Source organism: Ornithorhynchus anatinus, chromosome 9 (assembly GCF_004115215.2).
Source record: "Ornithorhynchus anatinus isolate Pmale09 chromosome 9, mOrnAna1.pri.v4, whole genome shotgun sequence".
NCBI classification, from domain to species: Eukaryota; Metazoa; Chordata; class Mammalia; order Monotremata; family Ornithorhynchidae; genus Ornithorhynchus; species Ornithorhynchus anatinus.
In genome coordinates this window covers 14,873,935-14,901,064 of record NC_041736.1, presented here as the reverse complement: position 1 = coordinate 14,901,064, position 27,130 = coordinate 14,873,935, and the positions used below count along the sequence as shown (strand labels likewise).

At 44.1% G+C, this 27,130-nt stretch overlaps 1 protein-coding gene and 1 long non-coding RNA gene across 16 annotated transcripts in view; one reads left to right on the top strand and one right to left on the bottom strand.

Annotated features, from left to right (window-relative positions):
• The window catches only part of LOC103171019, a 32,943-nt gene that overhangs the window by 3,249 nt on the left and 2,564 nt on the right, over positions 1-27,130 (top strand). The window contains exons 3-9 of the long non-coding RNA XR_486544.3: positions 14,647-14,690; positions 15,315-15,511; positions 17,550-17,660; positions 18,714-18,774; positions 20,041-20,195; positions 20,683-20,773; positions 22,648-22,724. This is a non-coding gene — a long non-coding RNA (uncharacterized LOC103171019). The remainder of the gene's footprint in view (positions 1-14,646; positions 14,691-15,314; positions 15,512-17,549; positions 17,661-18,713; positions 18,775-20,040; positions 20,196-20,682; positions 20,774-22,647; positions 22,725-27,130) is intronic.
• B3GALT1 (beta-1,3-galactosyltransferase 1) overlaps positions 16,089-27,130 on the bottom strand; it is a 331,813-nt gene continuing 320,771 nt past the window's right edge. For 7 of the 15 annotated variants that reach the window (XM_007671187.3, XM_029072023.2, XM_007671188.3 and 4 more), the window contains 2 exons: positions 26,782-26,848; positions 16,089-21,214 (listed from right to left, as the gene is read on the bottom strand). In XM_007671187.3, coding sequence (XP_007669377.1) covers positions 20,001-20,981 — 981 coding nt within the window. In that variant the 5' untranslated portion in view covers positions 20,982-21,214; positions 26,782-26,848 and the 3' untranslated portion in view covers positions 16,089-20,000. Of the gene's footprint in view, positions 21,215-22,247; positions 22,391-23,520; positions 23,747-26,781; positions 26,849-27,130 lie in introns of those variants that run through there. The other 8 variants (XM_039913095.1, XM_039913093.1, XM_029072029.2 and 5 more) reach the window with 7 other exon arrangements.

Here is a 27,130-nt window from a genome sequence, read left to right as displayed (position 1 = left end):
AACAGTGGTGGTTTTTGAGGAGTGGGGAGTCATGTAGATAGAGCATAGGTCTGGGAGTCTGAAGGACCTGGGTTCTAATTCCGACTCCGCCACTTGACGTCTGTGTGACCTGGGCAAGTCACTTAACTTTTCTGGGGCTCAGTTACTGAAAAATGGGGATTAAGACTGTTGAGCCCCTTGTGATTCAGGGTCTGTGGCCATCCCGATCAATTGTATCCACCCCAATGCTTAGAACAGTGCTAATAATAAGTGTTTAACAGTTACCCAAAACTACGCTTAAGAAAAGATAGCCCTAAACCAGTCTCAGTTCCCTAGGGGTCAGCCTGGATCTTCCGAATCTTCTCTGTTTCCCAAGAAAAACCAAGAAGCAACCGGGAATTACCCCTAGGGCACAGGAAGGTTTAGGATTGATTGATAGTAAACTTGGAACCAGTCCAGATCCTGTGCTGAAATCAATAAGATCAGGAGCCTGGGGAAGGGTCAGGGTGAAGCAGCTACTACAACTGATCAATCTAAAGGGTTGGGCTGAAACTGGACTGGCATCCTACTTCATTGTTGTCTTAGACGATGCAGCTCCCAAGGGATATCGGGCCTTGTAGTTGTTATGAGAGTGAAAGCTGCTTCTTCAGAGCTGATGTGTTTTGATTGGCTAGCAGATTGGAAAATAGAATGAAACATTCAATATTCAAGAGCTCAATCTGCAGTTATGCCTTTTAACTGCCCTAATTTACTGTGTGTAAGCATTTTTAATGATGGATTATAATTTTCTAAAGAAGCATGTAGGAAGCTTCCTAGCTAAAGAGTATTATTAATTGGAGAATGACAATTCCTAAATTGCAGTAGGAATAAGCATTTTAAGCATGAGTTTATATGTAGTAAAAGTTAAAAGGACACTTCTTCTGAGAGTGCTTAGTTGACAGGGTGAAGACAGGTACTAATAGATCAGTATGTGCCATGCACAATATTCCGACAAAAATAAATGAGTGGTTTAGTAAGTTGCAGCCCCTGTGTTTATCCCCAGGCTCATAGTTAGAATACAATTCAAATAATGAGCGTGAGGACCAAAAAATACACCAACCCAAACCAAAAAACCCCACCCCAGATAAGTCATTCTCTGATACCTGTCTTTAACAATATAGCCCATCAGTCATCCTATACTTAAAATATATTCACTGAATTTGTGCCATATAAGAAGGCTTTCTCCAGGAGCATATCTGCCCAAAGTGGAAAACATTAATCATAGCAAGGAAGACTGGTTTTCTCAGCAAGCCAAGTGAAAAGTTTACTTAAGGCCCTTCATCTTCTGATATAAAGCTTTAGCCTTGGTTTTAAGAAACCAACGGAGGACATTCATTTTGCTGCAAAGAATGATTAAATGCCACACGGTCAGAGGTGAGGCCTAGTTACTTGATTCCCTGATCCCAAGATGGTGAAAAAAAGGAATTTTGCTCTTTTTTAAGTGGTGTTTGTTAAGCACTTACTATGTACCAGGCACCATACTAAGTTCTGAGGTAGAGGCAAATCAGGTTGGACACAGTTCATGTCCCACAAGGGTCTCTCAGTCTTAATCCCCATTTTACTGATGAGGTAACTGAAGCAAAAAAAGAAGTTAAGTGACTTACCACAGCCACACAGCAGTCACGTGGTAGAACCAGGATTATAACCAAGGTCCTTCTGACTCCTAGACTCATGCTCTATCCTCTAGTCCGCAGTGATTATCATTGTTTTCTAATAACTGTGGAAGTTCCTCTCCACCCTAAGGCACTGTGTCTCTCCTTTTGTCTCTTCATATCCATGGTGCCAACCTTTGTGTGCCTTAGCACACGGGTGAAGGTGGGTGTGAATGGGGGAATAATCAGGGATTTCCTTCCTTCGCCTTGCCCATTATTTAGGCAAGTGAGCCAACTAGTGGCTCTCTGGAGTTCCTGGAGTGGGAGGTGTTGAGATTGGACAAAATAACGGGTCTTGTGTCTTTTGGGGAGAGTTGGGTGGTCTAGTCTGAGCTGGGTCTGGAACAGTAAAGAAATCCATCCAGATGAAATGTATCACTAGCTGAAAGCAAGGAGAAACCTGCTTCCAAGCCCAGGCGTCTCTTGAGCAGGGGGACTGTGTCACCTTATCATTTCTCTGTACCCATTCCACATTCCATTCAGAAGGGAGTGTGGAAGGCCAGTCATGAAGTTTGACCTTTGGGCTAGACTCTGGATCCTGGAGCTTCTTATAGTTCATTGAATCCACTCTATTTAGCTTCTATAGTTCAAAGAACGATTATGAATTCAGACCCCCTGCATCCGGTGATAGAGAGTAGGTGGATTTAGTTTCCGTCTCACTTTAGTTTGCGAAGGAAGGGCTTGTTTGAGCTTGTGATGAAGTGGGCTCTTGAAAGAAGACTGTTGTGACTAGAGTTACTCCCTCCTAATCACCAAGTCTAATCTATGTGTCCGGGCCCTCGGAGTTGGAGCAGACGGTGTTTCTTGTTCGGTTGGTTCACACCCAATTATCTAATGAGCACAAATTTTCTTTTTCATAGCAAACATGATGACAACTCCCTTGCCCTCAGTGTTATTTTTGCAGAGTGATGAAGCTGGGCCACTGGGACTTGTTGAGGATTTGAAGGGAAAACTCTAATCCCAGTTCAGGTCAGGATTGTAAACTCCTCGAAAGCAGGAATTGTGTCTACCAACTCTACTGTACCAGACTTTCCCAAGTGCTTACTATAGTGTTGTGCACAGAGTAAGTACTCAATAAAGGGGATTGATTGATTTGGTTGAAAACCCACCCAAGATAGCTGTAAAATGTAGTGTCAGGGTGAAGTTCTCTCTGACCACTTCTTCTCCTCAGCTGCCCTTGCTGCTCTTCTCCCCTGCTTCCCAAGAGCCCTGCTAGTCCCACCACAGCCCCCAGCTGCCACCCTGGGGGAATGGACCTTGGTCTTAGCCAAACCAAGGCTGGGATCTGCCTGCTGGCCTTTCCCATCTGCAGCCATCCATTTCAGAACATTTCAAAGCACTCAGAGGGAATGGTCCCTTTTCCTCCACGGCCCATTCTCGCTGCAAAAACCAATTACCGAAGCTCAGCTGTGAGGAGAGAAATGTATTTAGTCCCAGATAAAGTTCACGGACACAGTATTAGCAGTAGAAAGGCATGCTGTGGTGTCTGCAGCAAATGAATGCAGATCTTAGACTACTGATCGTGTGACAAATACATTGTCTGGGAATGGCAGTGATGCCATTATCCAGCAGCCTGGCGGGTCCACTTCAGTCCAAAGGATGGCCCAGTGGTCAGGACCAGTTTGCCATCATTCTGTTTTTTGGCCCAGAATTGGGAGTATCTTTCGCAACAGGAAGAAACTCATAGGCTTTAGGGCTGCTTTATCTCTTGGACGCCTCTAAATGTGTGTCTGAGACTGGAAAGATATTTTCTGCATCCTCTAGAGCCTTTAAAGCATACAGAAGCAGTAATGGTATTAGGGCAGCATTCTGCACACAACTAGCACTCAAAAACACCATTGATGGATTGATTGGTTGATTTGAGTCTAGCCACCTTCCTGCAGCCATTCCCATCTAAGTGCCTAGAAACGGCATGCTGCCTTCACTTTCCCTCCACCAATTCTCTTCCAAATGCATGACAATTAAGTTTTCACCCCATTCACTCCTCAAAACTACATTCTTTGCAGAAGCAGAGAGGGCAGACAGAAGCCTCTCCCTGCCCAATTTATAATGCCCAGGTTCTAAAGCATTGGGAAGATTGTGGCATATGATTGAGCTTTAGTGAGCCTTTCTGCTCTTCCTTCTACTGCTCCTTAGATCCCTAGGCTTGTGGTGTATTGGCCTACGGGGGAAAAAAAGGAAAGGAAGGAATGGCAAGATATGCTGAATTTCTTTGAGGACTGGGTCCTGATTTCCAAAAACTTCTTAGTGTGACTTCTTTGGGTGTTACCCAATTTTTTTTGTCACATAGACTTTAGTACTTGAGAAGCAGTGTGGTTCAGTGGAATGAGCGTGGGCTTGGGAGTCAGAGGTCATGGGTTCAAATCCCGGCTTTGCCACTTGTCAGCTGTGTGACTGTGGACAAGTCACTTCTCGGTACCTCAGTTATCTCATCTGTAAAATGGGGATTAATACTGTGAGCCTCGTGTGGGACAACCTGATTACCCTGTATACTCCAGCACTTAGAACAGTGCTCTGCACATAGTAAGCGCTTAAGAAATACCAACATTATTATTATTATTATTACTTTATTCATGGCTTCCAGTGACCCCATCACCCAAAGGAATTCCTTACAGAAGAGACTGCCTTTCTTGATCATGTTCATACAGTCTTTATCTTTGTTTACCTGGGAAATGAGCTTTCTTTGACTAAAACCTGCCAATTTTGCCTTTCAACTCTTTCAATGTGTAATTTAAGTGTCTCATTAAGGTTTTTTTGTGTGAATTTTATTAGAATTTCTTAGTGTTTTGGTTGTCCTTTACCAGTTGATGTGGAGACAGAAGCTATCATTACAGCATTTCTTTGGAAATTAAAATCATTTTTCTGAAACAATCTCCATTCAGAGCTCCATATTTTTTTGTTTGTTTTGCATCCCAAAGCTTTACACTGATTCAGTCCTTTATTTCTCAGCCTCCCTTCTCCCTTGCTTAGATGAAGCTTGTGGTATTTGTGAATATTTTTTTTTTCTCTGAAAAAAGCCCAGGCAGCCTGTATGTTTTGGGTGCCTGATTATGTCCTTAAAGACTTTGGGCAGTTGTAGAACAGTTAAAGAGAGAAAAATCCAGAAGTTTGCAATTTTCTTTATGGTATTATCTGGAAGTGAGAGGGGAGTTACCAAAGCTTTGAGTTTTATAATACTCCTCCATTACAAATTTTATATCCAATTCCCCTGTGTGCTCTTACAGCATCAACTGTATTGATTTGGTTTTTCTACCAACTGTACTGGAGGAGATCGACTGAACAAGACTGAGCTCATCCATTGTGCGACTGCCAAACCCAATCCACTCCTTGCCTGTCACCCATAATGCATTAGTCATGATGCATCGGTGTGGGATGAGACCTTTTGGAACTTTCCTCTTAGGTTCAGCTGAATTCCAGTGGCATCCCAACTGGCCCAGCACAGTCAACTCTGTTCAAGTGAAGGGAGGGGACCATTCCTCTTTGGAGCAGGATGCTGGGGTCAACTGGTTCCCCTTTTCCCCTTCCAAATCCCTCCCCCATTCTATTTGCCTATAGGTTTAAACATCTTGCTGTCATTTACAAGTTTAGCATAAATGATACTTAATTATGATTTGATGTGATTAATTAAGAAATGGTTCTTAAATAGAATTTCTTAACAACCCTTGGATGTTTTCATCTTAGCTCTCTTCTTAGCAGGAGGTGGAAATTTCCCTTCCCTCCTTCCATGCATAGTATAATTACAGGACTTTGGAATCTAAAAATACAGGAATGAAAAGGGTCTCCAGAGGTTATAGGGCGTAAAATCCCAGTGAAGTGGGGAACTAACCCATTATTCAAAATCCCCAGGAAAAGAGACTCCACAGCCTTTTTTGATAACTGCATCCAGAGTTTAACCCCCCCACTGTCAGTTTCAGATAAAGAGTGTGCAGATTAGAAGTCAAGAAAAATTTCTGTCAAAATGTCAAATAGAAATGCTCACATTCCCGGCAACTAACGTCTAGAACCCTGGGCTTTGGGGGGTGGGGGGGTGACATTTATTTTGAAGTGAACCTGCAAACAACTGCACTGTGAAAATGACTTGGGGGATAATTTTGAAAGAAACCCTTAAAGTATCTACTTTTAAGGAAGACCTGAAAGTTTCAGCTGAAATAAGAATTTGATGCTAGACTATAACTTTTTAAGCATTTGCCCTACTGTGGGGATTGCATTCTTGAAAGACCCACATTAAGAAAAACCCACTGTAATACTTGCCTGCTCCTGTGTCATGGGCACATGCAGCACACAATCCATTTCTCCACTGCCACAACATTCTACTTGCAGACAGACTCATGCTTCAAACAAACATTCCCTAATTCCTCAACAGCTTCTGGCCACTCTACGCAGTTGTAGTATTCGAAGAAGTCATCGCTGAGGGGGAAATTCACCTATGAATGGATGTATGGCTGTGAAGGCCAATACAGGACCTATAATCTTGACTTTCATACACACAAAGCAGAACAGCCCCTTGTTCTTTGGAGATTTTTTAATGGTATCTGTGAAACACTATGCGCCAGGCACTGTATTATGCACTGGGCTAGATACAAGATGATCGGGTTGGACACAGTCCCTGTGCCACACAGGGCTCACAGTCTTAATCCCCATTTTACAGATGAGATAACTAAGGCACAAGAGAATATGCGTGAGTTGCCCAAGGTCGCACAGTCGACAAGTGGCGAAGCCAGGATTAGAACCCAGTTCCTCTGATTCGTAAGCCCATGCTGTTTTAATTAGTCCATGCTGGTTCTCTGTGGTGTTTTCACATTTAATGTTTGCAGTGCCTGGTCATGTTTTCTTTCTTTTCCCTGTCTGTTATTCCTTACAAAGGTTTTTTTTTAAAAATTGGTATTAGATAAGTGCTTCTAGGATTAGAACCCAGGTCCCCCGACTCTCAGGCCCATTCTTGTTCCAGTAGGCCACAGTGCTCCTCAATTGGCCATGCTGTTTCTCACTAGGTCACGCTGGTTCTCTTGAAAAGAGCCGCTCCTTTAGTAATGATATCATTCCAGGTATACCTGTCCTCAGCAACTGACTCCTGGTTTTCACCTGAGATGCAGCATTGTTTAAGGCTTTGCTTTACTGTATCCTTAAAATGTTTCCTCTGCCGTTCTTCTTTTTGGTTTCTCTATTTTAGCTGTCCATACAGCAGTTGTTGGGTATTTGGCAGTAGCTCAATCTCCTCTCTTATCCCACCAAACGTAATGGAGTTAGGCTGAACGCAGTTTCGATGCTAGGAGACTGTGTCCCGGAAGTTCAACGTTTGTGGATCTTGGGGTTGCCATTGGATATTTAGTATGACCTTTAAATGATGGAACTGTTCAAATAGATGGATATGTATGGCACCTCCGTCTGGTCTCGGACTCACAGCTGTGAAGAAGGTTGAACAGTAATACTTTAGTTTGGGCAGGTGCTTAATATCACCCTGTTTCTACACTATTTTGGACCATCTCGCAATGGATGTTGTGGCCTTCTAGATTAATTTTTCTGCATCCTTATCGATCTCTGGTTGTCAGTGTGCTGAATAGGTAACAAAATTATGTGAGACAATGTAGTTCTGTGTTGCCAGTGTAGAGTTTTGGTTGTGTTCTAGACAAAATGTCAAGTGAAAACGTGCTAGATTGTGAATTAGTATACGCCATAAGGCATTTTATGTTTATTTTAATAGAAAAATGTATATGTCCTTCAGTACAGACTCATGGACACTTTTGAAAGAAACCCTTCTCTATTTGAATATCACCTGAAAATGACTTCCATTTGCTAGTGTACCAGACACCTAGGCCTAGATCCACAAATGGAGGGGTCAGCCTGATACTGGTGCAAAGGCGTGGATCGCTCCCACCAGTCCCCAGGCAGTCAGCGAGAAAGGAGAAGCAAAGGTCAGTATGTGAGATGACACAGGCTTCAATGGCCTGCAGCTTAGGACTGCTGGGATCGAGCAAAAATGGGAGAGGTGGGGTCATGCAGGCCGGAGCCCAAGAGAGAGCAGAGGCTGGGGGTGGCACTGGGCACTGCAGTCCCCCTGACTAAAATGGCTGCAGTGAACTAGATTTCCTACTAGGATGGCCATTCTGGGACTTTTTCTTCTACTGGAACCAATTTTCAGCCATACGGGTGTTCTTCAACCTCTCAGTCCGCCCACCAATTAAAATTGACTTTGTACAGCATTAACTGTTTTTAACTAGTACTTAGTAGGTGCTAAAGCAAGCAGCAACAGCTTTGGGGGAAAGCTCTTAGCTGGCCATTTTGAGAGAGATCGGATAAATCTCTACCTGATCATCTGTGACAATACATTCCATACAGATGGAAGCCCCACAGATGATGTTGCGAGTTGCAGGCTGAATTATTGCTTCTGAGCACAAACTGCTGGTCTCAGCATAACAGCAAATTGAAAATAAACTTGTAAACCATAGTCAATGATGTAGTTGAAAGACTTTATGTGCTGAATGCCTTTAAAGTTATTTTTCATTACTTTGTGCACTTTTTCAACACTTGGAGTTCATCTCCTCTCCCAGCGTGCTTAGCAGAGAACGTAGATGGGAGGTAGGCACAGGTCTGATTTCACTCTGCTTTGTGGGCAGTGCATCTTGTCATTCACAGCTGCAGATCCGCATTTCTTCTTTCTTTCTCAGCCCTCTCTCTTCATCTCTCTTTGCCTCCTCTCCTCAGTCACAGCCAGGATCGTGGGCTCCGTGCCGGGCTCAGACAGGCCAGCCCTGTCCCTGGAATCACAGCCCCCAGCTCCAGTAGGTGGACTTAGCCAAGGTGCCTCTCCAACCAGTCGATCGTTGGCATTTATTATTGATCACTTACTGTGTGTGGAGCACTGTACTACGCATTTGGGAAAGTACGATACAACAGACTTGATAGACTCAGTCCTGCCCACAGGGAGCTTACAGTCCAGGGCATTTGTAGCTGTGGTTGGGAGTCCGAAGGGGCCGAGGCCTGAGTTCTCTACCCCTGCAGCAATTTTGCCCCGGACCGAGCCAGAGAGATACTGATTCCAGACTCCTTTGCTGTCCTGGGCTCAGCAGGCGAAGAGGGCAGGCCTGAGGGCAAGCCTGATGTAGGAGGGTAGGGGGTCTGGCTCTTCAGCTCCCCGCAACCTGCGCTGCAGAAGGCTGAGTTGCCCAGGGAGGCTTCCTAGCGGCAGCAGACACTGGGTGCCCTTGGTGCCCTTGCTCTGAGCTGTTTTGGACTGGGCTGAGGAGAGGCTAGCATTTGAGGCCTTTTAAACTAGGGGACTCCAGAAACCACCTTCTTTGTGCTTCCCTGAATGTGTCTCTGCACCTTCCTGTCTCTATCCCTGCCCCAAAGCCCTGATCTGTGATGATCTTCAAATTCCCTATATCTGAGGAGAGAAAACAGTATGATTTCCAGATACTCTCCTGATCTTTTCTCCCCTCAGATTCACCCTCCTTGGTCAGATGTCAAATTCCCTTGAGAAAAGCAGTCATCTTTCCAACTTCTCCTAGGCTGAACCCCAGTGTAGTCACATTATTGGTACCTCATGCCAGAGGGAAACTTCTCTCCAGTACCAGACCAGGTGAGCTGTATTATCTCACCTTTTCCTGGGCTCCCAAAGTACCCTGGGTACATGCTGAGTGTCCTGGGAGAACAATATTATAGGAATAAAGCTCTGCTGAATGACCTCTGATCTCACATGCACGTGCAATACAAAGCAGAAGTTGCAAGCTGTTTTTCTTTTCCTGGGGTAAAGAGTATAATGAGATCTGAGAATTGGGTAATGGACATTTTCATCTATTTTTGCTCTCTGATATTTGCGAGGGGAGGGATGTTAATTATCTAGTAAGTGTGACTGGTAATTTATTTTGATCACTATATCACTTCTGAAACTGCAAGTGTGCGTCTGCCACTGTTTTCTCTGCTTTCCCGAGCTCGAGAGGAGGAGAACTCACAGCACAGGGCTATTTTTAAGTAAATGGGACGGTGCTTTGCATTTAGAGAGGACGCGCTCTGGATGGCAAACAGCTCGTTTCGTAACCACCGCCCGTCCCCTCATAATCATCTTGTTTTCATGGGAATACTTTGAACTAAACTTCCAGGTAGCGGTGCTGATCAGTTGCCAAACCCACAAAAGTTTTTGTGCCTAAGTAAATGTCACTTCATCAGAAAAACCCTTCCGAGCCTTTGGGTCTGACCGGATCGGGAGGGTTGAATTCTCTGGGGGGTCAGGGGAGAGAGAAAGGAGCCCTCTTCTAGTTTTCAAAGTAGGATGTTCTTTTAGGTACCACTGCTGAGATGATTTGTTTATCCCTGGGCTAGTGGTCACCAAGTGACTCAGGAAAGCAGGGAAGAATGCCCCATTCTCAGGTAATGTGCAGGATGCTGTCCATATGGATGAAAACCCGGGCACATTTCTCGCCCACGAAGCCTTTGTTACAATTCAGTCCGGCTTCCCATTGTGTGACAGCTCATCTTTTTACCTGACTGGATGAGAAATAAGCAAATCTTGTATTTCTATAGCATCTTATTTTCTGAATTTCCAAATGCTTTGCAGACCCAGGAAAATAATCTCATGTATCTTGTGCTTAGGTAGGAGGGAGGTATTATGTCTCTTTTCCCTCTAGGGAACTTGACTTGCTAGGGAGATCTGGTGTCTTTCCAAGGGCTGCTGAAGAGATAAATGCCACAGGCCCTAAATCCATTGTGCTGTCAGGCACAGTATTGAGATGATCGGGTTTTGCTGTACACTGTCCCCAGCCTGCAGCCGTGACCCTTGACCTTTTGGGCTCTGCAGGTCGCTCAGGTTTGGAAGTTGGATGTAGCTGCAGGTGTTACAGGCCGTTATTGAGTTGGTGCCGGGGCCGAGCATATTTGTAGCTCTCTCTGTCTCTGGGCTCCATAAACAGCCTCCTCACTGCCCAGCTGGCTGGGGGCGAGGTGAGTTAAGCTCCTCCATTATGAGACCAGACTGTGCCGGTTCCTGTTGGCTGGAGTGCGGCTGAGTTGTGGGGAGTGGCACAGGCCTCACTGGATGATTCCCGGGTGTCAGAGCACAGAGCTCCTTTGCCCCCTTTTGGGGGGACCATTTACACCTTACTATTTAAAGCTGGGGCTCCAGCACTCTGAGGCAATTATGTATTTATTTGCTACTAATTCCTTTTTCTACTTGACTGTAGTATTCATGTCAACATTTATAGTCTTTCTTTACTTTTGTTTTATCCATTGCTTGGTTTACCTTTCTTTTTACACTGCAGGCTCCTCCAGGCAGTGACCGGGTTTACTCTGTATGTCACTGCTAAGTGCTTAGCCCAGTGCTCAGCACACAGAAGGTGCTCAGTGGTATACATAGTGAATGGTTTGTCATGATGAGTGACATGGAGGATGATGTAGCCTGTTTCCAGTTCAGTAAGGGAAGGGAAGCAGCATGACATAGTGAATACAGCATGGGCCTAGGAGTCAGAAGATCATGGATTCTAATCCTGACTCTACCACATGTCTGCTGTGTGACCTTGGGCAAGTCACTTAACTTCTCTGTGCCTCAGTTACCTCATGTGTAAAAAATGGGGATTAAGAGTGTGAGCCATTCGTGGAACAGGGACTGTGTCCAACCTGATTAGCTCGTACTACTTCAGCGCTTAGATCGGTGCTTGATGCATGGTAAGCACTTAACAAGTGGCATAATTATTCATTATTATTATTAAGGCTCCCCCAAAATAGTAAGTCATATTTAAATCTCCGTAGAACTATACACATATGCATACTTATATTTATATGTGTGTGTGTATGGTTTAGGCAGGGTCATATGAAATGCAGAAATGCTGACTCTAGGGATTATGTGATAATATGCCTGTGTGGTGGGGCTCTGATAAAATGACCCATTAAAGCGATTTAACATCGATCCTGAACCCCAGTGAGTTGACACTTGAAGGCAGTGAACGGTAATTGATTGAAAGCAATTAGAGCTGTGAAACAGAATCTACCCCATGGCTCCTGACCCCTGCAATGCCCGCCACTACCATTGCCAGCTGGAGGACTCCCAGGGTAGCTGCCGGCTCAACTGCGATCAATAAGGATGGCAGATCCTAAACTGAAATGAAAGCCAGCCCCATCCCCAAATCTCGCCACAGGGAGACTTGGCTGGGGTGAGTAATGTGAGGTGGGACGGGGAAGAGGAAGTGCAGAGTGAGCAATGATAAAAAAGTATATGATGTGCAGGTAAAGAGTACCGTCAGGAATTGGGGAAATTGCTAATACAGTTTCATGGCAGCAAGTTAACTTGAATTGGCAGGCGGATCCTCTCCGGGGTCCAGATTCTCATTCCCAGGCTCCAAGGGAATTCAGTGAAAAGTTGATGGATGTTAGTTGTGCTGCTAGAAATCCAATGCCTTCCAAAACAGATAACTTTGCTCCCGTGGGCCAATTGCGCAGGACCAGATGCTAGGGGAATGCTTTGGAATGGTGAAGGAAAACACTGAATGGGGGGTGAGGCGAACCCTGCCCTGCCTTGTCCCACAAGAGTTAGGATTTGGTTCTGGGCCAGAGATCCCTCTCAACCTGAGGGTCCTCCCTACTCCCCAACCAGAGGCATAACTCAGCAAGGAAGCTTCCAGCTTCCTTTTCTGGGAGCCTTGGTTGTTATGGGGCCACTGGGAGCTTGGGAGACATCTACCCCTGCCCACCACACCATTTTCTAAACAGTGAAAGTCAATTTCGATTGGCCTCAGTAGGGTAATGGACCACCAAACCAGGCAGGTCAGGGATGGCGGTAACTGGGGTGGGGGCCTGTGGGGAAGGCATGAATGAGGATGGAAGCATGCACCTTCGACTCGGACTTTTCAGCTCCAAATCTTGCACCCTGGCCAGAGCAGCCCCTTCCCCACAGCTGCTTGTTGCCAAGTATCTGCACACTTTGGAGTGATTCTGCTATTTAGGTGACTTGTATGCAGAGAAAAAAAGCCTAAGTGCAAAATTATAGAGCTTTTGGAAACCTGTCACTAATAAGCTCGAGTTTGCTGCTGAATGTGAGTGCATTTGTTCTTCTGTCACTCTTCTTCTAGTTCTTGATTTCCCCCGTCATTAGTCCTGGTCACTCGCTGCCCTCCTTCCTCATTTCACCTCTCCCTCCACTTTTTCACCTGCATATACAAGGGGGCAGACTTCGTCCACCAGTCGCACACCAGATAACCTCTGAGCATCAGTTGCCTCTCCTCTAACCCCCAATCCCGGGGACTTAAATATTCATTGAGGATGGATTACAGAGTGTTCCTCTTTAGATAACTGACTGTGATATATACTTATATGTGTGTGTATATATGTATATACACACAAATATATACACACCCATATATATATATATAAATGTAGAGAGAGAGAACACTGAATCTATACAGAGAGGACCACCTTAAAGCTATGAGAGTAAATGGGAAATTGGAGAAGATTTTTGGTATGAAGTAGGGGAGAACAGTGAAAAACAGGAGAAAGTTTTCTCAGGAACAGCAGCAGACTTTACCCAAGCAAAAACCCTTATATAAAGATAAGGCTGGATTAAAAAAAAAAGATATGTATCTGCTGAAGGAATTGACAGATCAATTTGATTTCCTTGATGAAAACTTAGAAATTGAGTTTTCCTAAAAGGAAGAGAGACTTTCTTTAGAGAGCAATGCCATCAGCACCAACTCTTCTTTTTTCAAGACTCAGAGTTTTGTGGTTCTGAAGTTGTTCAGTAAATGTAAATGCAGTCTAAAGTAGTGAGTATGGAGGAAAGCTCAGTGCGGGAGCAAAGTAGAGTGGCTTTGTTTGACAGTGTTCATGCTTTCTGTCAGCCGTGGCTGGAAATCACCGAATGATGAGAGGGTCTTGATTCTTAAGGAGCTAGTCAGTGTTGGATGCTGCCCCAGAGAATCCTTCTTTTCTAAGATAAAAAAAACTTTTGGAAGTTGTAGATAATGCTGCATGTTCCATGGAATTCTGTGAGTGCTGAACTTCATCAGAAACCCAAGAGAACATGGGCCTAGATTCTGGTTCAGTGTAGCCATGACACCCTGAATGTTTTTTCATCTTTAGAAGGGTTAGCTATTTCCAAATTAGTTGTTCAGGTATCTTCCCGGGATACTTGCCATATCTGATTTTTCTCAGACTTTATTTTCTCTTTTATTTTTTATGGGGCATTTAGGTTATTACATCTATTGGAGCTGTCTGCTTTGTGATCTTGAGTTCTGATCCCAGTTTTGCTTTGCTCCTTCCTTGCTGTGTGACCTTTGCAAGTCACATAACTTCTCTATGCCTCAGTCCTCATCTTTCTCAACATTTCATCCCTGTTCTCCTTCCCTCTTAGAATAAGAGCTTCATGTGGGACATGATCTCACCTGATTAACTTGTATCTACCCCAGAGCTTAGAACAGTGCTTGGAACACAGAAAGTGCATAAATACCATAAAAAAGAGTTTTTCTTGATTTTATATCAGCATATGATGACTGTGACATGATTATTCAATAAAGAACAGGATATGCTGGAACAGACTATGTTGCAAACTCAGCTTAATAAACAGGTTCCAAAGTGGCAGCCCAAGATGAGGTGGAAACAATTCTCCAGGAGTTTTTTTTTGCTCAGTGCACCACTCCCCATTTGGTGATGTCATCCTTCTTTCTGAAAAACACTCTTCATCTCATAACCACCCCACGTAACTCTGCCCAACTTGACATATCAGGCAGTGTCTGCTGAGTAAACGCTCTGGAATAAACCTGAAAGAGAATAAATCACCTCTCAAGCCACGATTCCTCTAGGTGAGGGCTGAGGTCATAGCAAGAGGCATAACAAATAGCTAACGTAATGTACCAAACTAATAGATTTTATAAGGAAAACTAAATGGAAAATTTTTCTTGTGTACCAGGTACCTCTAGCAGAAGGGACAGTAAGGCTGGTGTGATTATAGATGTAGTTGAATCAATAACACTTTTTTCATTTACTTCTTTTTCAGACCCTTTTCCATTTCACAAAAATACCCATTTTCACTGGGATGAGGTAAGGAGATATTATCCAGGGCAATTTTTCATGCTCTCTCAGATTTCATCCTGGCCCACGTCGCTCTTAGGCAGAGCCCAGTTTTCTTTTTTTTAAAAAAAATATTCAATTCTCCAGTGGACTAAATTCATCTGGAAATCTTTGACAAGAAAATAGACTGCTTGTAATTAATGTAATCAAGCTATGTGAAACCACCCTCCTCGTTCTACTGTCCACACATCTTTAAGCTATATATTAAACTCTGGGTAATTGTTACAATTAGAATCATGCTTTTAGAGTAAAAAAGAGTGCTCAGGAAAGGAAAAAAAAGTATTTCTAAAATATATGCAGTTGTCAGGCTTTTAATGTCCATTTTTTAAGGTTTGACCCTGGTATTTTAATGAGAGAACCAGGGTGAGGCTTTGAAACAGCACCCATCTCCCAACCACCGGCACGAGTGGCTCACTGCTTCAGCCAGGAAGGAGCGAGTAGTCAAACGGAATTAGAAAGAGAGAAGGATTTGTATTTCTAAAAAGTCCTCATCATCCCGGTGTCCTGACACACCGAACAAAGGTTTCCATTCTTAGAAGCCATGTTTGAGGTGTGCGGGTGGTCAATATTCTTGTTTTCATTTTTCTGATTCAGAAGTGAGCCACCCAGAGCAGCAGTGCTTATTCGAATCCTCCATGGGTTTCTGGCAGCAGATGGGGAGCGAGCCCTCCCCAGCTCTTGAGTGGCTGTAATGGACCAAGGAAGGTGACCGAAGTTCCAGATGCTGGCCTTCTGCCCGGCCTCTTGAAAAATGGTGGTCAGTCTAGCTGTGGCATTGGCAGCAGCAGCAGGTAAGTGAGGCAGATAGCAAAGCGGCAGATGCTTTGTCCCAGCGCTTCTGGCCATGCTGGGGACTGAGAAAGTGGCTCATTGGTGGAAAAAGCAGAATGACCATGGGTGGGGGGCGGAAATGGTGGGGAGGTGGAGAAGAGGCAGCCTCAGCTGCATTTGTTTTCTCTACACTTACCCGATGCTGCTGTGCTTCGTTGCTCCACACTCCAGAAGCTGGGGTGAGTTATCCATCTCTCTTTCCCTCTCTTTGTCGGAAGCCAACTCCTGTCCCCTTTGTGGTCCCAGAGAGATAGATGGCACTTTGGACCAGACCAGAAATTCAGCCGTTAGGAAAATGGAGAAAGATAGTTTTCTCTCTGGCCCCACTAAAACAGAGTATTGCAACCCTATCTGGAGACCCCAGGAACTCACATTCCTGTTCAGACAAGACCCCCTGTCCTCCGACCCAGGAGAGTGACACTCTCTATCTCCCTGCCAGGGCCATGTGAAGGCAAAGGGATTTCCCAAGGCCCCCAGCAGAACCTTCGGCCATCAACTCACATGCTGAAAAGCACTCACGTCCTTTCACAAATGAAATAGGAAAAGCAAAAGATAGTTGCTCCTTCTGTTTATTTTGTTTTCTTGGAGGTTAAACCCCAGCCTTTATAGAACAGTCATTTTCTTCCCATTAGCTGGGTCTGCCCGGGAGCACCAAAATTCCCCACTGAGTTTACATTTCAAAATGAAAACACAGACTGTACAAGACGCCTTCAGTTTCAGCTCTTTTTTTTTTCTTTCCGTTTTATGACAGTTATACAAAATATAGTATTCTGATTAGCAGCTTGACTGGCAACCCCACAGAAACCCAAAGAGTGCACTTTTACAGACATTTACTATTGAAACAGTATATACAATTTTGACAAATAAATACATAAATACAGCCATTCATATATAATGATACACCTAAATTTCAATTACTATCCATAGTCTTCTCTAGTAAATTACTTCCTTCATTCATAAATTACTCTTAGCTTATAAAAAACAGCCTTTCTTTAAACAACAGAAATTACAGGATTAATTCCTCCCCTGCACTCAAGTAGTAGGAAATACTGTATAGAAAATGAATCCCAGTTGCCTGATGTCTTTTGATAGGAAAGGATAGAGTGGGAATCTCTTTTCCTTCCTCGCTCCCTCAGAAAAGAGGAACTTTCCTTAACGAAATCAATCACATGTGCTTTGTACATCTACATTTCAATCAAAATCAAATGTGATTTTCCTCATACTTTGATTATAGACACTTGAGTGTCCAGTGTTATTTTGAAACTGGCATTTGCCCCAGTATAGGATTAAAACAAACCCCTCCAATACACAACAAAGATAACACAGACATTTGTTGTAGTAGAGGGAACATTCAGAACAAAAACACTGACTGTTGATAGATAATTAATATCTTCCCGTGCAAAATTAGTGTTTGGGAGGGGAAGGATCAATAGGTAAATTTTAGTACAAAACTGATTGTAGGTCCAGTTGGAGACTGCAGTCTGCAAGACTGTATCGGATCAAAGAGAAACAACAAATTCATAAAATGGCTGAACAAGCAAGTGAAGTCAGTATCAGAAAACCAATAAAAGTAGAAAATTAGAGATTATTTGTTATCACTGACATAAAAAAAGTGTCGTACATTCAAAAAACTGAGGGCAAACATGCTTAAGGCTAGTGAACCACTGGACAGATATCATTGCCTGAACAAGCTCCATGCAGGACCAAATGTTACAGAGTAAGCAGACACTACCCATATATACAGCTGAATAGAGGGAAATAATGCCTTTAAAATATCTACAAGTGATCTTGGGTGAATATTTACAGGGGATATGTGAGATGTTTACTTTTAGTAAAAAAAAAAAAACCCAACAACCCAGAAATAGCAGTTTCCAAAATGAAAAGCTCACTGTTCTTTGCACCATCTTAGGACAGTGAATTATTCATGAGGTGACTATTTATAATATACATATCTATATATATATATATACATATGAGTGTTATATATATTTTGTTCAGAATATGTGCAATTCCTTGAAAAACTGAGGGCAAGTTAAAGCTGACTGTGGAAGAGAGCAATCCCGATGTACTGAGGAAATCCTTCAAGATCCTCTCCTAACCATTGGTTGGGTAAGTGAAATCCAGATTTGTCCAATGACTGACTCAAATTCCCAGCAATCGAAGACCAGCCTAAAATCATCTGTGCCTCTGCATGACTATATGGTGATTCCTCCCTCTCTGTCTTCCTCCTTTCCCCCACACCTTGGTGTTGTTTGATCCTTGCATCATTGTACTGGGACCAGTTCTCTGGCAGATGAGAAGTCTGGAGTGTGGGAGGGAGGGGCAGAAAATTAATATCTGATTAATAATGAGTTAATGAGATAATGAGTTCAATCTCATCTTTCCTGTACTTCCTCAGGTGGTAGTGGAAGTGCAGTGGATGGGTGCGGCAGTACTTCAAACTGTATCTTCCCAGTGGGCTTTTGGAGGGCAGGTCTCAGAATCATAGAATCAGTGGAAACCAAACCGGGGTCTCCAGAGGGGAGTGGAGATTTCCGATGTGACATCGAGTTATATTGAACGTTGATTTACTGGTAAATTTGCTGTAAAAGGCCTATTCTCACCTGGATAGAGCTGACTAAGAGCAGTTAACAAGTATTAGACTGTAAGCTCCTCAAGATTGGGGATTTTGTTTACTAACTCGATTGGACTCTCCCAAGTGCTTAGTACAGTGCTCCGCTCACCACAGGTGCTTCCATATAAGTGAAACTTTTCAAGAAATTGCACATAAAGCAACTTGTCTTCGGGTACTCCCGTACGTAAGAAGCCAGATCTCCCAGCTCTGAGCACAGACTCCTTGATGATGTAACATGGCCCTTTGGGAAGATAGGTATGTTTCATTATTCATTTTTAGTCCCAAGTACATCACCAAATTAAATCAAATTAAAGCTTTCCCAGGGCCTTGAGCCTATTCAGGAGTACTTGATAGGGCCAAGTGTATCCGGGTCCTGGGAGTATGTCACACAGTGACGGTCTGTGACCGATACTGTATCATCCGGGGAAATGATACATTCTGGGGGGAATTGCAGAATTCATCACCTGCCTACAATTGGTACTGCTATGTCACCGTCTTAGCCAGAACACTAACAACAGTACTAACGGTATTTTACCTTTGTCGCATAGCACTTTTGGCCTCGGATCTCAAAGGACTTAACTACCAGTGGCATCTCACAGTGTCTGTGAGGTAGGTATTCTTATTGCCATTGTACTGTGGAGGAAACAGAGGCATGGGGGAGACACAGTGCAGTCAGCCTTGTGGTATTCCCTGGATTCCTGTGCCTGCAATATAATACCTCAGTCCTAACCTCGACAGTTTGCCCTGTCATAAATACCATTAAAGCAGTCATTGCAGAGCTCAGCAGGTCCACAGATATTTCTGCCAATTAACTGCTTTTTCCATGTGTACAGATGGTACCTCTTGTACTATACTCTAGAGCTATCATTTTTTCTGTAATCCTTTCATAAATTTTTTTTTGTCTCAAGGTCTCAATTTCTCTCTGGCCACAAACCACCCATGCTTACTTTGCAAACTCAGAAGTATGTGCCCGCTTTCTCCAGGCAACCTAAATACACTTAGAGATTTTGTATACGGTGGAGACAGAGAGAGAGAGAGAAAGGAAGATTACATTTGGCAAGTATCCTTGGAGGCACCGTTTTCTGTTTGCTCTGAAAGAGCACAGAAGAGAGCTACTATTTATTTTGTTAAATAGCATCCTAAATAAATTCCACCTGCTGATCATGTGTTCAAGCCTTGGCTGAATAAGCAAAGTTGTTTCCAAAACCTACGGAACGCTTGATTCCCCAGTTACTGTCTCACCCATCTAATGTCTGTCTTACTGCCAAGTCCAAGTTCGTCATTGGTGGAACTGCACAAATGGCCCCCTTTACAGGTGAGGGTAGGTAAAAATTCAAGACTGCTGGAACACAGGGCATGCACACTGATACCTAGATGCCGCTGCAGGGGCACATTTATAGACTAATAGCCCAGAGGCCACTTTCTTTTTGCAGGGACAAGATAAAGACGTTTCTGGGATGCTCAGTTTCTCAGAGCCAGATTGCCCTCTCAGATGTTCGGTACAAAACCAGGGAGCAGAAAAATATTGGCTCCTCTCGGGCGTACAGGTTCAGGGGCTGCTTCTTTGAGATAAGCATTCCTCATGCCCTGAGATTGAAATCTGGCACTGTTAACTTGGGTAAAAATCTGAAGGGCTAGAGCCTAATGTTTGTAAACCAGCAACCAGAGACAAGGAAAGGAACAAAAAGAAATCCATTGTTTCTGGAAAACAACTCATCCCTTACCACAGTTCATTTCCCATAGTTACCCCAGGAGACCATCAACACCATAGGCCTGTTTTTTATGTTTTTGCTTTTTTTTATCTTAAAAAAAAGGTATTTACAGCTGTAAAAATCTTAACATCTGAGATGTTTCTTGCTTGACATGTCATTCCAGATTCTGTGCATTTCTTCTGGAGTGATCTGATGCACGGTTATGACTCGCCGATACCTACACAAGCTGTAGGCCATTTTCCAGTGATTGAAGCCACTGTTTTGGAAAGGGTGGATGCCCAGCTTTCTCAGACACAGTCCTACGTAGACATCTTCGAGGTGAAGGAGCCTCGTGTGGAGGGAGGTCTTGTAGATGAGCTCAGCTACATCGGCTGAGAAGATGTAGCCCGTGCCCGAACAGAAGGGAGGGTAGTTGCTGTCTGGGTACAGATCCCTCGGCATGTACCATTTGCTGCGCACGTCGCGGATGGGGCCCCCATTGATGACATAGCCGGTGAAGTACCTTCTCCGCGGCTTGGTGGCGGGCTTTAGGAGTTTATAAATCAGGTTGTCCATGTTGACGAAAATGTCACTGTCTGTCTTCATGACATACTTGGCTTTGGCGCAGAACGTGGCCACCCACCTCATGCCCATCAGTGTTTTGAGGGTGAGGTTATGGTACGAGTCGATGAAGTCCTCGACAATGATGTCGTGGAAGATCTGACTCTCCTGCTCTACCATCTGATTCAAGACGGGGTCGGCATTCTTGCCCAGGAGGAAGAGGGTGGCGATCTGAATACCTTTAAAGTTGTTTTCGTCTCCCCAGGTCTCTCGGATGGCTTGCCGGGCATCGAACTCCTTGTGCGTTGTGCTGATGAGGATGACAAGGAAGGGGACGCTCTTCTCACACTTGTTAGGTTCGTTGATGAGAAACTCAAATGAATGGGGATTTATGGGTCGAGTCCTAATGTTCCCGAAGGAAACGTTCTTCCGGGCAATGGAAATGCTACTGAAAGGCCGGGAGCCAGAGTAGGAAGAAGTGGGACGAGTTATACTTAGATACCAGAGGGCACTCGCCCAGCACACCACCGTCAACACATACAGACACGAGACCTTTGACGCCATTGTCTCTGCGGCACGTCTAGACGGTATCGTGAGCAAGAAGTCTTCTGAGCGTGCGCATGTCTTTGCCCCAGAGAGGCAGCATAATACTAACAAACCTTAAAGTTCGACCCTGCAAAATGGCTGTGGGCCTCACGGTCATGGGTCTCAGGGAGAGGCTTTTCTCCCACTGTGATCCATATATTTTTCTTCCTCAGAGAGATGGCTTTCATGTTCTTCAGTCTTTCCTGCTAATCCTGCAAAGTACAAGAGAGCACGACTTTTCATATGAATACAGATTATCAATAGCAGTAATGATTATTATAATGACGATGGGACATATTAAGCTCTTGCTCTGCCCTAAGTGCTGGGGTGGGTAGAAATCTGATAGCATCCCTATCCCCATGCGAGCGGGAGGAACTGGTATTTTAAACCCATTTTCCATTTGAAGAAACAGGTTCTGGAGAATTAAGCAAATTACCAGAAGTCACACGGGAGGCAAGTGATGGAGCCAGGACTAGATTCCAGGCCCTCTGACTCCCAGATCCGTGCTGATACAGGAAACCAGAGGAGCAAGTCCTCGGCATTCACAATGCGCACAGTCCTGAATTCCAAAGTGGGCTGCTACAAGAAGGTACAAAGCCATGGTTCCAGCCCTCCAGGAGCTCACATTCTTAAGGGGAGACAATTCAATCAATCAAGAGTATTAATTAAGCACTCTCCTCTTGCACAGCACTGTACTAACTGTAACGGAGAGTAAGTAGAGTTGGCAGACATAATCCCGGTCCTCAATTCAAACATGAAAGATTATTAGCCCATGTTAGGTACAACTAGGTTTGTTCCTATCGAGATCCACGGGCTTGGGCTGTTTCTGAGGGGGAAAAAAGTGTCTTTGCTTCTGTTGTTCCTCAATTCTACAGAGGTGGTCAGATTACTCTCCAGAAATGCAGCGTGGCTCAGTGGAAAGAGCACGGGCTTTGGAGTCAGAGGTCATGGGTTCAAATCCCGGCTCGGCCATTTGTCAGCTGTGTGACTTTGGGCAAGTCACTTAACTTCTCGGTGCCTCAGTTCCCTCATCTGTAAAATGGGGATTAAGACTGTGAGCCCCACGTGGGACAACCTGATTCCCTTGTGTCTACCCCAGCGCTTAGAACAGTGCTCGGCACATAGTAGGCGCTTAACAAATACCAACATTATTATTATTAGAAATGATTTCTGTTTTTTCATTATACTTCTTATGCTGAAGAAGTGTTAGCACTTTTCCTTAGAACATAAGCTCATAAGACATACCTTGTTTCTCCTCTCCTAAACTCTATGAATACACTACCAGAACAACTGCAGATGGAGGTGGGGTGTTCTGGGCGAGATATGCCCATGGAGTCGCTATGGGTCGGAGTTGACTTGACAGTACAAGACAATACGGTCAAGATCTCCTGTAACATAGAAAAGACTGTTTGTCCTAGTTGTCCTCTTTGGGCCTCAGTTTCCCCCACCTGAAAAATGGAAACAACTTTCTTCCCCCTCCATCAGAGATGCTGCTAGAAAAAATGAAATGACTACTGTATAAGTGCTTTAGAAAAGAAATTATTATCTAGGGCAGTGTTTTCTGACTACCCCCTTCATAATTTCTCTCTGCCACCTTCAGGTCACTGGACATTGTTTTTCTGACCAGCAACATTCTGTCTCTTAGATTCTTGTGGTGCACATATGCCTCCGACCATGTCCACGGCATGTCTGATGTACACCTCCTACTCCGTGGACTCAGAGGTAACCTTTCTTTCAACTTTTCTTTCCTCTTTCCGGTCTTGGGAGATCACCAGCTCTTTAGGAAAATTAAAGCCTTTTCCTGGTAACATCATTTACAGGCAGGAAAGAAAAATGGACCTTCCCTCTTCCCTCATCTGGAAGTCAGCACCCAAACCTCCAGAAATAATAGTTATAATGGTGATATTCATTCAGTGACTCTGTATTATGTGACAAGCACTTTGCTAAGTTCTGGAGTAGGTACAAGATAGGTAATCCTCTCAGTCACAATACTGATAATAATTGTGGTATTTAAGCACTTGCCATGTGCTGGGGTAATACAACATACTCAGATTGGATAGTCCGTGTCCTAACTGAGGCTTACAGTCTAAGACTGTGTGAGAGAAGCAGCAGGGTCTAGTTGAAAGACCCCAGGCCTAGCAGTCAGGGGACTTGGGTTTTAATCTCGGCTCTGCCACTTGCTCGTGTGTAACTTTGGGTAAATAAGTAATAATAAAAAATAATTATGGGATTTGTTAAGCACTTACTATGTGCCAGGAACTGTTCTAAGCACCGGGGTAGATACAAGCAAATCGGATTGGACACAGTCCCTGTCCCACGTTGTGCTCATAGTCTCAATCCCCATTTTACAGATGAGGTAACTGAGGCAGGGAGAAATGAAGTGACTTGTCCAAGGTCACACAGCAGACAACTGGCAGGGCTGGGATTAGAACCTATGACATGACCTTCTGACTCCCAGGCCTGTGCTCTATTCCCTACACCACGCTGCTTCTCATGAACTTCACATAACTTCTTTATGCCTCAATTTCCTCACCTGAAAATGGGGCTTAAATTCCTCTTCTTCCTCCTGCTTATATTGCATAGCCCATGTCGGGCAGAGACCTTACACATTAAGTATATAATCCCAGTGACTTGCCCAAATTTACACAACAGGCAAGTGGTGGAGCTGTGATTGGAACCCAGGTCTCTAGGACTCCCAGTCCTGCGCTCTTCCCACTGGGCTAAAGAGGCATGGGTTTCACTGCCTATATGAAGAGCAGAGTCAAAACAAATGAAACAGTCAGATTCTGGGGCCAAAAATTCACCCAAGAGGTGACAGAGCACTTCAATTACCATCCAAATTAAAAAAGAAAATTGTCTTTAGAAACTCCAATTCTTCTCTGTAACTTTCAACTTCTATCGTAACATTTTAAAAGGTGTGTTAGGTTAAAAATTTCACTCATATAAAAAATTGTCCTCTACTTCCTTGTAAGAGCACAGAACAGACATTCTGGAAGGCAGAGATAGCATGTAATGGATGTGGATTTCAACAAAACCCGTTTCGCTATAAGCTCTGCACTTAAAATATGAGGCACTATGTGGAAAGATTATACAAGGATTCAAGATTGAGGAGCATTCTTTCAAATACAATAATTACAGTAAAATGAAAATACCAGATATATAGAAGCAGGGTCAGAAAATATCAGCTAGCAAGCCAGGAGTTGAAAAGCAAATCTGTGATTCATATGAAACAGCAGTTAACACAGTATGCTTAGAATTCTCACTAAACAAATACTGGAGGGCCCCAAAAGTGACTCCAGACCTAACTTGGCAACATATAATACTGCCTAAGGACAGGGGAAGGCAGGCATCTCCTGTCAGAAGTGATGGAGGAACTCAAGACATTGGTTTTGCAGGAACTCACTCAACTCTACCCTTCCTATTTACCCACTCCCTTCTCCTGATAAACCCCAGCTCACACTCTTCAATCCTCCGAAGCTCAACTACTTTACTATGTCTTGTCCTCGGCTCTTTCACCACACTCCCCTGGCCCGGGTCCCTCCCCGGCTGGAGCTCTTTCTCCCTCTCCTAATCCAACAGAACCTAGGCCCCCAGAAATCATCTCCACCAAAATGATTTTTCCGACTAATCAACCAGTGGTATTTACTGAGCACTTACTGTGTGATGAGCACTGGACTAAGCTTTTGGGAGACTACATACAATAGAGTTGGTAGATATGATCCCTGCCCTCAAGTAAGTAATCTACATGGGGTTTTCTGCCTATCTGCCCCTTATTACTTCCATGCCACTGGGACACATGTGCCTTCACTACTTCCCATAACAGTTATAAACATATCTTACAAATTCTTTACCAGAGCACTAACTTATTTATTCTATTTCCTCCCATCTGCAACTTATTTCAGTGTTTGTCATGTCTGCTAGAGCATAAGTTTCTTGAGGGCAAGGAAGAATCAATATAAGAATTCTTCTGAAGTCTCCCAAGAGAGAAGTACATGCTAAATTTTACAACAGGTGTACACTAAACAAACTCGATTGATTAATCAGCGAACCATGGGCCTGAGACCCCAGGAATGAGAACCAGTGGAGAGCAGTGTGGTTAATAGAAGGAGCACGGGCCTGGGAGTCAGAGGACAATTTCTGTTTCTGGCTCTGCCACTTGCAGGCTGTGTGATCTTGGGCAAATCACTTAACTTCTTTGTGCCTCGGTTTTCTCATCTGTAAAATGGGGATTAAATCTTACTTCCCCATATTTAGACGGTGAGCTCTACGTGGGACAGGGCTTGGGTTCAATCTGATTATCTCGTATCTATCCCCTGTATAGTACAGTGCTTGGCACATAGTAAGTGCTTACCAAATACCATAATCATTATTATTAGGGAAATATATATAGTGCTAGGGGCTTGCACAGTGCCACTGCCACTGTCTCATCCCTGCCAAAGAGTTCACTGAGTGAGCAGGCAGGGAGGGTGAAATGCAGGTATGGTCTCTGAACTCATTAGCCAGCTACAGGAAGAACCGGCTCTAGCCTGTGAGCTCCTTGAAAGCAGGGATTGTATATACCAACTCTATTGTACTGTAATCACCCAAGCACTTAGTACAGTGCTCTGCACACACAGTAAGCACTCAGTCAATACTATTGATTGATTAGAGAAGCAGCATGGCTCAGTGGAAAGAGTCCGGGTTTGGGAGTCAGAGGTCATGGGTTCGAATCCCAGCTCTGCCACTTGTCAGCTGTGTGAGTGTGGGCAAGTCATTTAACTTCTCTGTGCCTCAGTTACCTCATCTGTAAAATGGGGATTAAGACTGTGAGCCTCACATGGGACAACCTGACTATCCTGTATCTACCGCAGCGCTTAGAACAGTGCTCTGCACATAGTAAGCGCTTAACAAATACCAACATCATCATTATTATTATTACTAATTCCCAAAGTGTTCTTTCCACTAGTCTTATGAGTGGGGTAGGGTAAATGAATGAAGTAGGGTCTGTGCAACAGGGCTCCAATCCCCAAGCAGAAGATTCCTAATTAGGAGGGGTTCCGCCAGCTTTCTCTCTTATTTAGGAAAGGAAAATGAAGGGAAGTCCAGAAGTAAAGGGGTTTGACAACCAGAGCTGCTTCTGCGGGAGAGAGATAGGTAAGGCTTTGCCCACCTGGGGAAAATTCCCACACAAGGCCTGCCCAAGGAAGAAGTCATGTGACCTAGTGGAAAGAGCCCAGGCCTAGGAGTAAGAGGACCTGGGTTCTAATGCCATGCCAGGCACTGTACTAAGTGCTGGAGTAGATACAAAATAACAGGGTTCCATATATACCCTGTCCCACATCAGCCTATTAGTCGTAATCCCTATTTTATAGGCGAGGCAACTGAGGCATAGAGAAGTGAAGTGATTTGCCCAAGGCCACACAACAGACAAGTGATGGAGCCAGGATTAGAACCCAGGATTAGAAGGGTACCCAGCACCACCCTTGTGGGAAATCTGAACTCTGAAGGGTAATAATTTGTCCCGCAGAGAATAGTAGCTGCAAGTAGGCAATACTGAGAATTCACTGTCATTCAAGCACTGACTTACATTCAGTCAATCATATTTATTGAGTGATTACTGTGTGCAGAGCACTGTACTAAGTCTTTGGGAGAGTATAATATAACAATTGATGCTCATGTTTCCTGCCATTAGGAACTTACAGTCTTAAGGGATTGAGAGACATGAATATAAATTCCAGAGACGCGAACTGCATCTCAGTTTCCCAATCAGTAAAGTGAGAGTAATAATAAGTATCCGTACCTTATGGGAATCCATCGGTATTCACTTTGAGCTGTTCAGACATTTTCTGGGGGGTCGAACCAGCCTGCTGTTTCGGTGTGGAAAAAAACAAAGACACATTCCTCTTGTTAGAGAGAATTACTGTTCATTTTTCCTTGTTTGCTACCTAGGACTAGAGTGTGAGAGATGGAGACTTTCCTGCTGTAGCAGAATTCTGTTTTCATTCAAATCATAAACGTGTTGGAAAGGTGAAGGGAGCGAGCCAGCTGGAGACCTCTGGAGAGGGGGCAGAATGTGCCATCAACTCAAACTCTCCTGGGGCTTCTTCCAGCCTTTCAGGCTGATTTCATTTTCGGTTTAATGGACATGC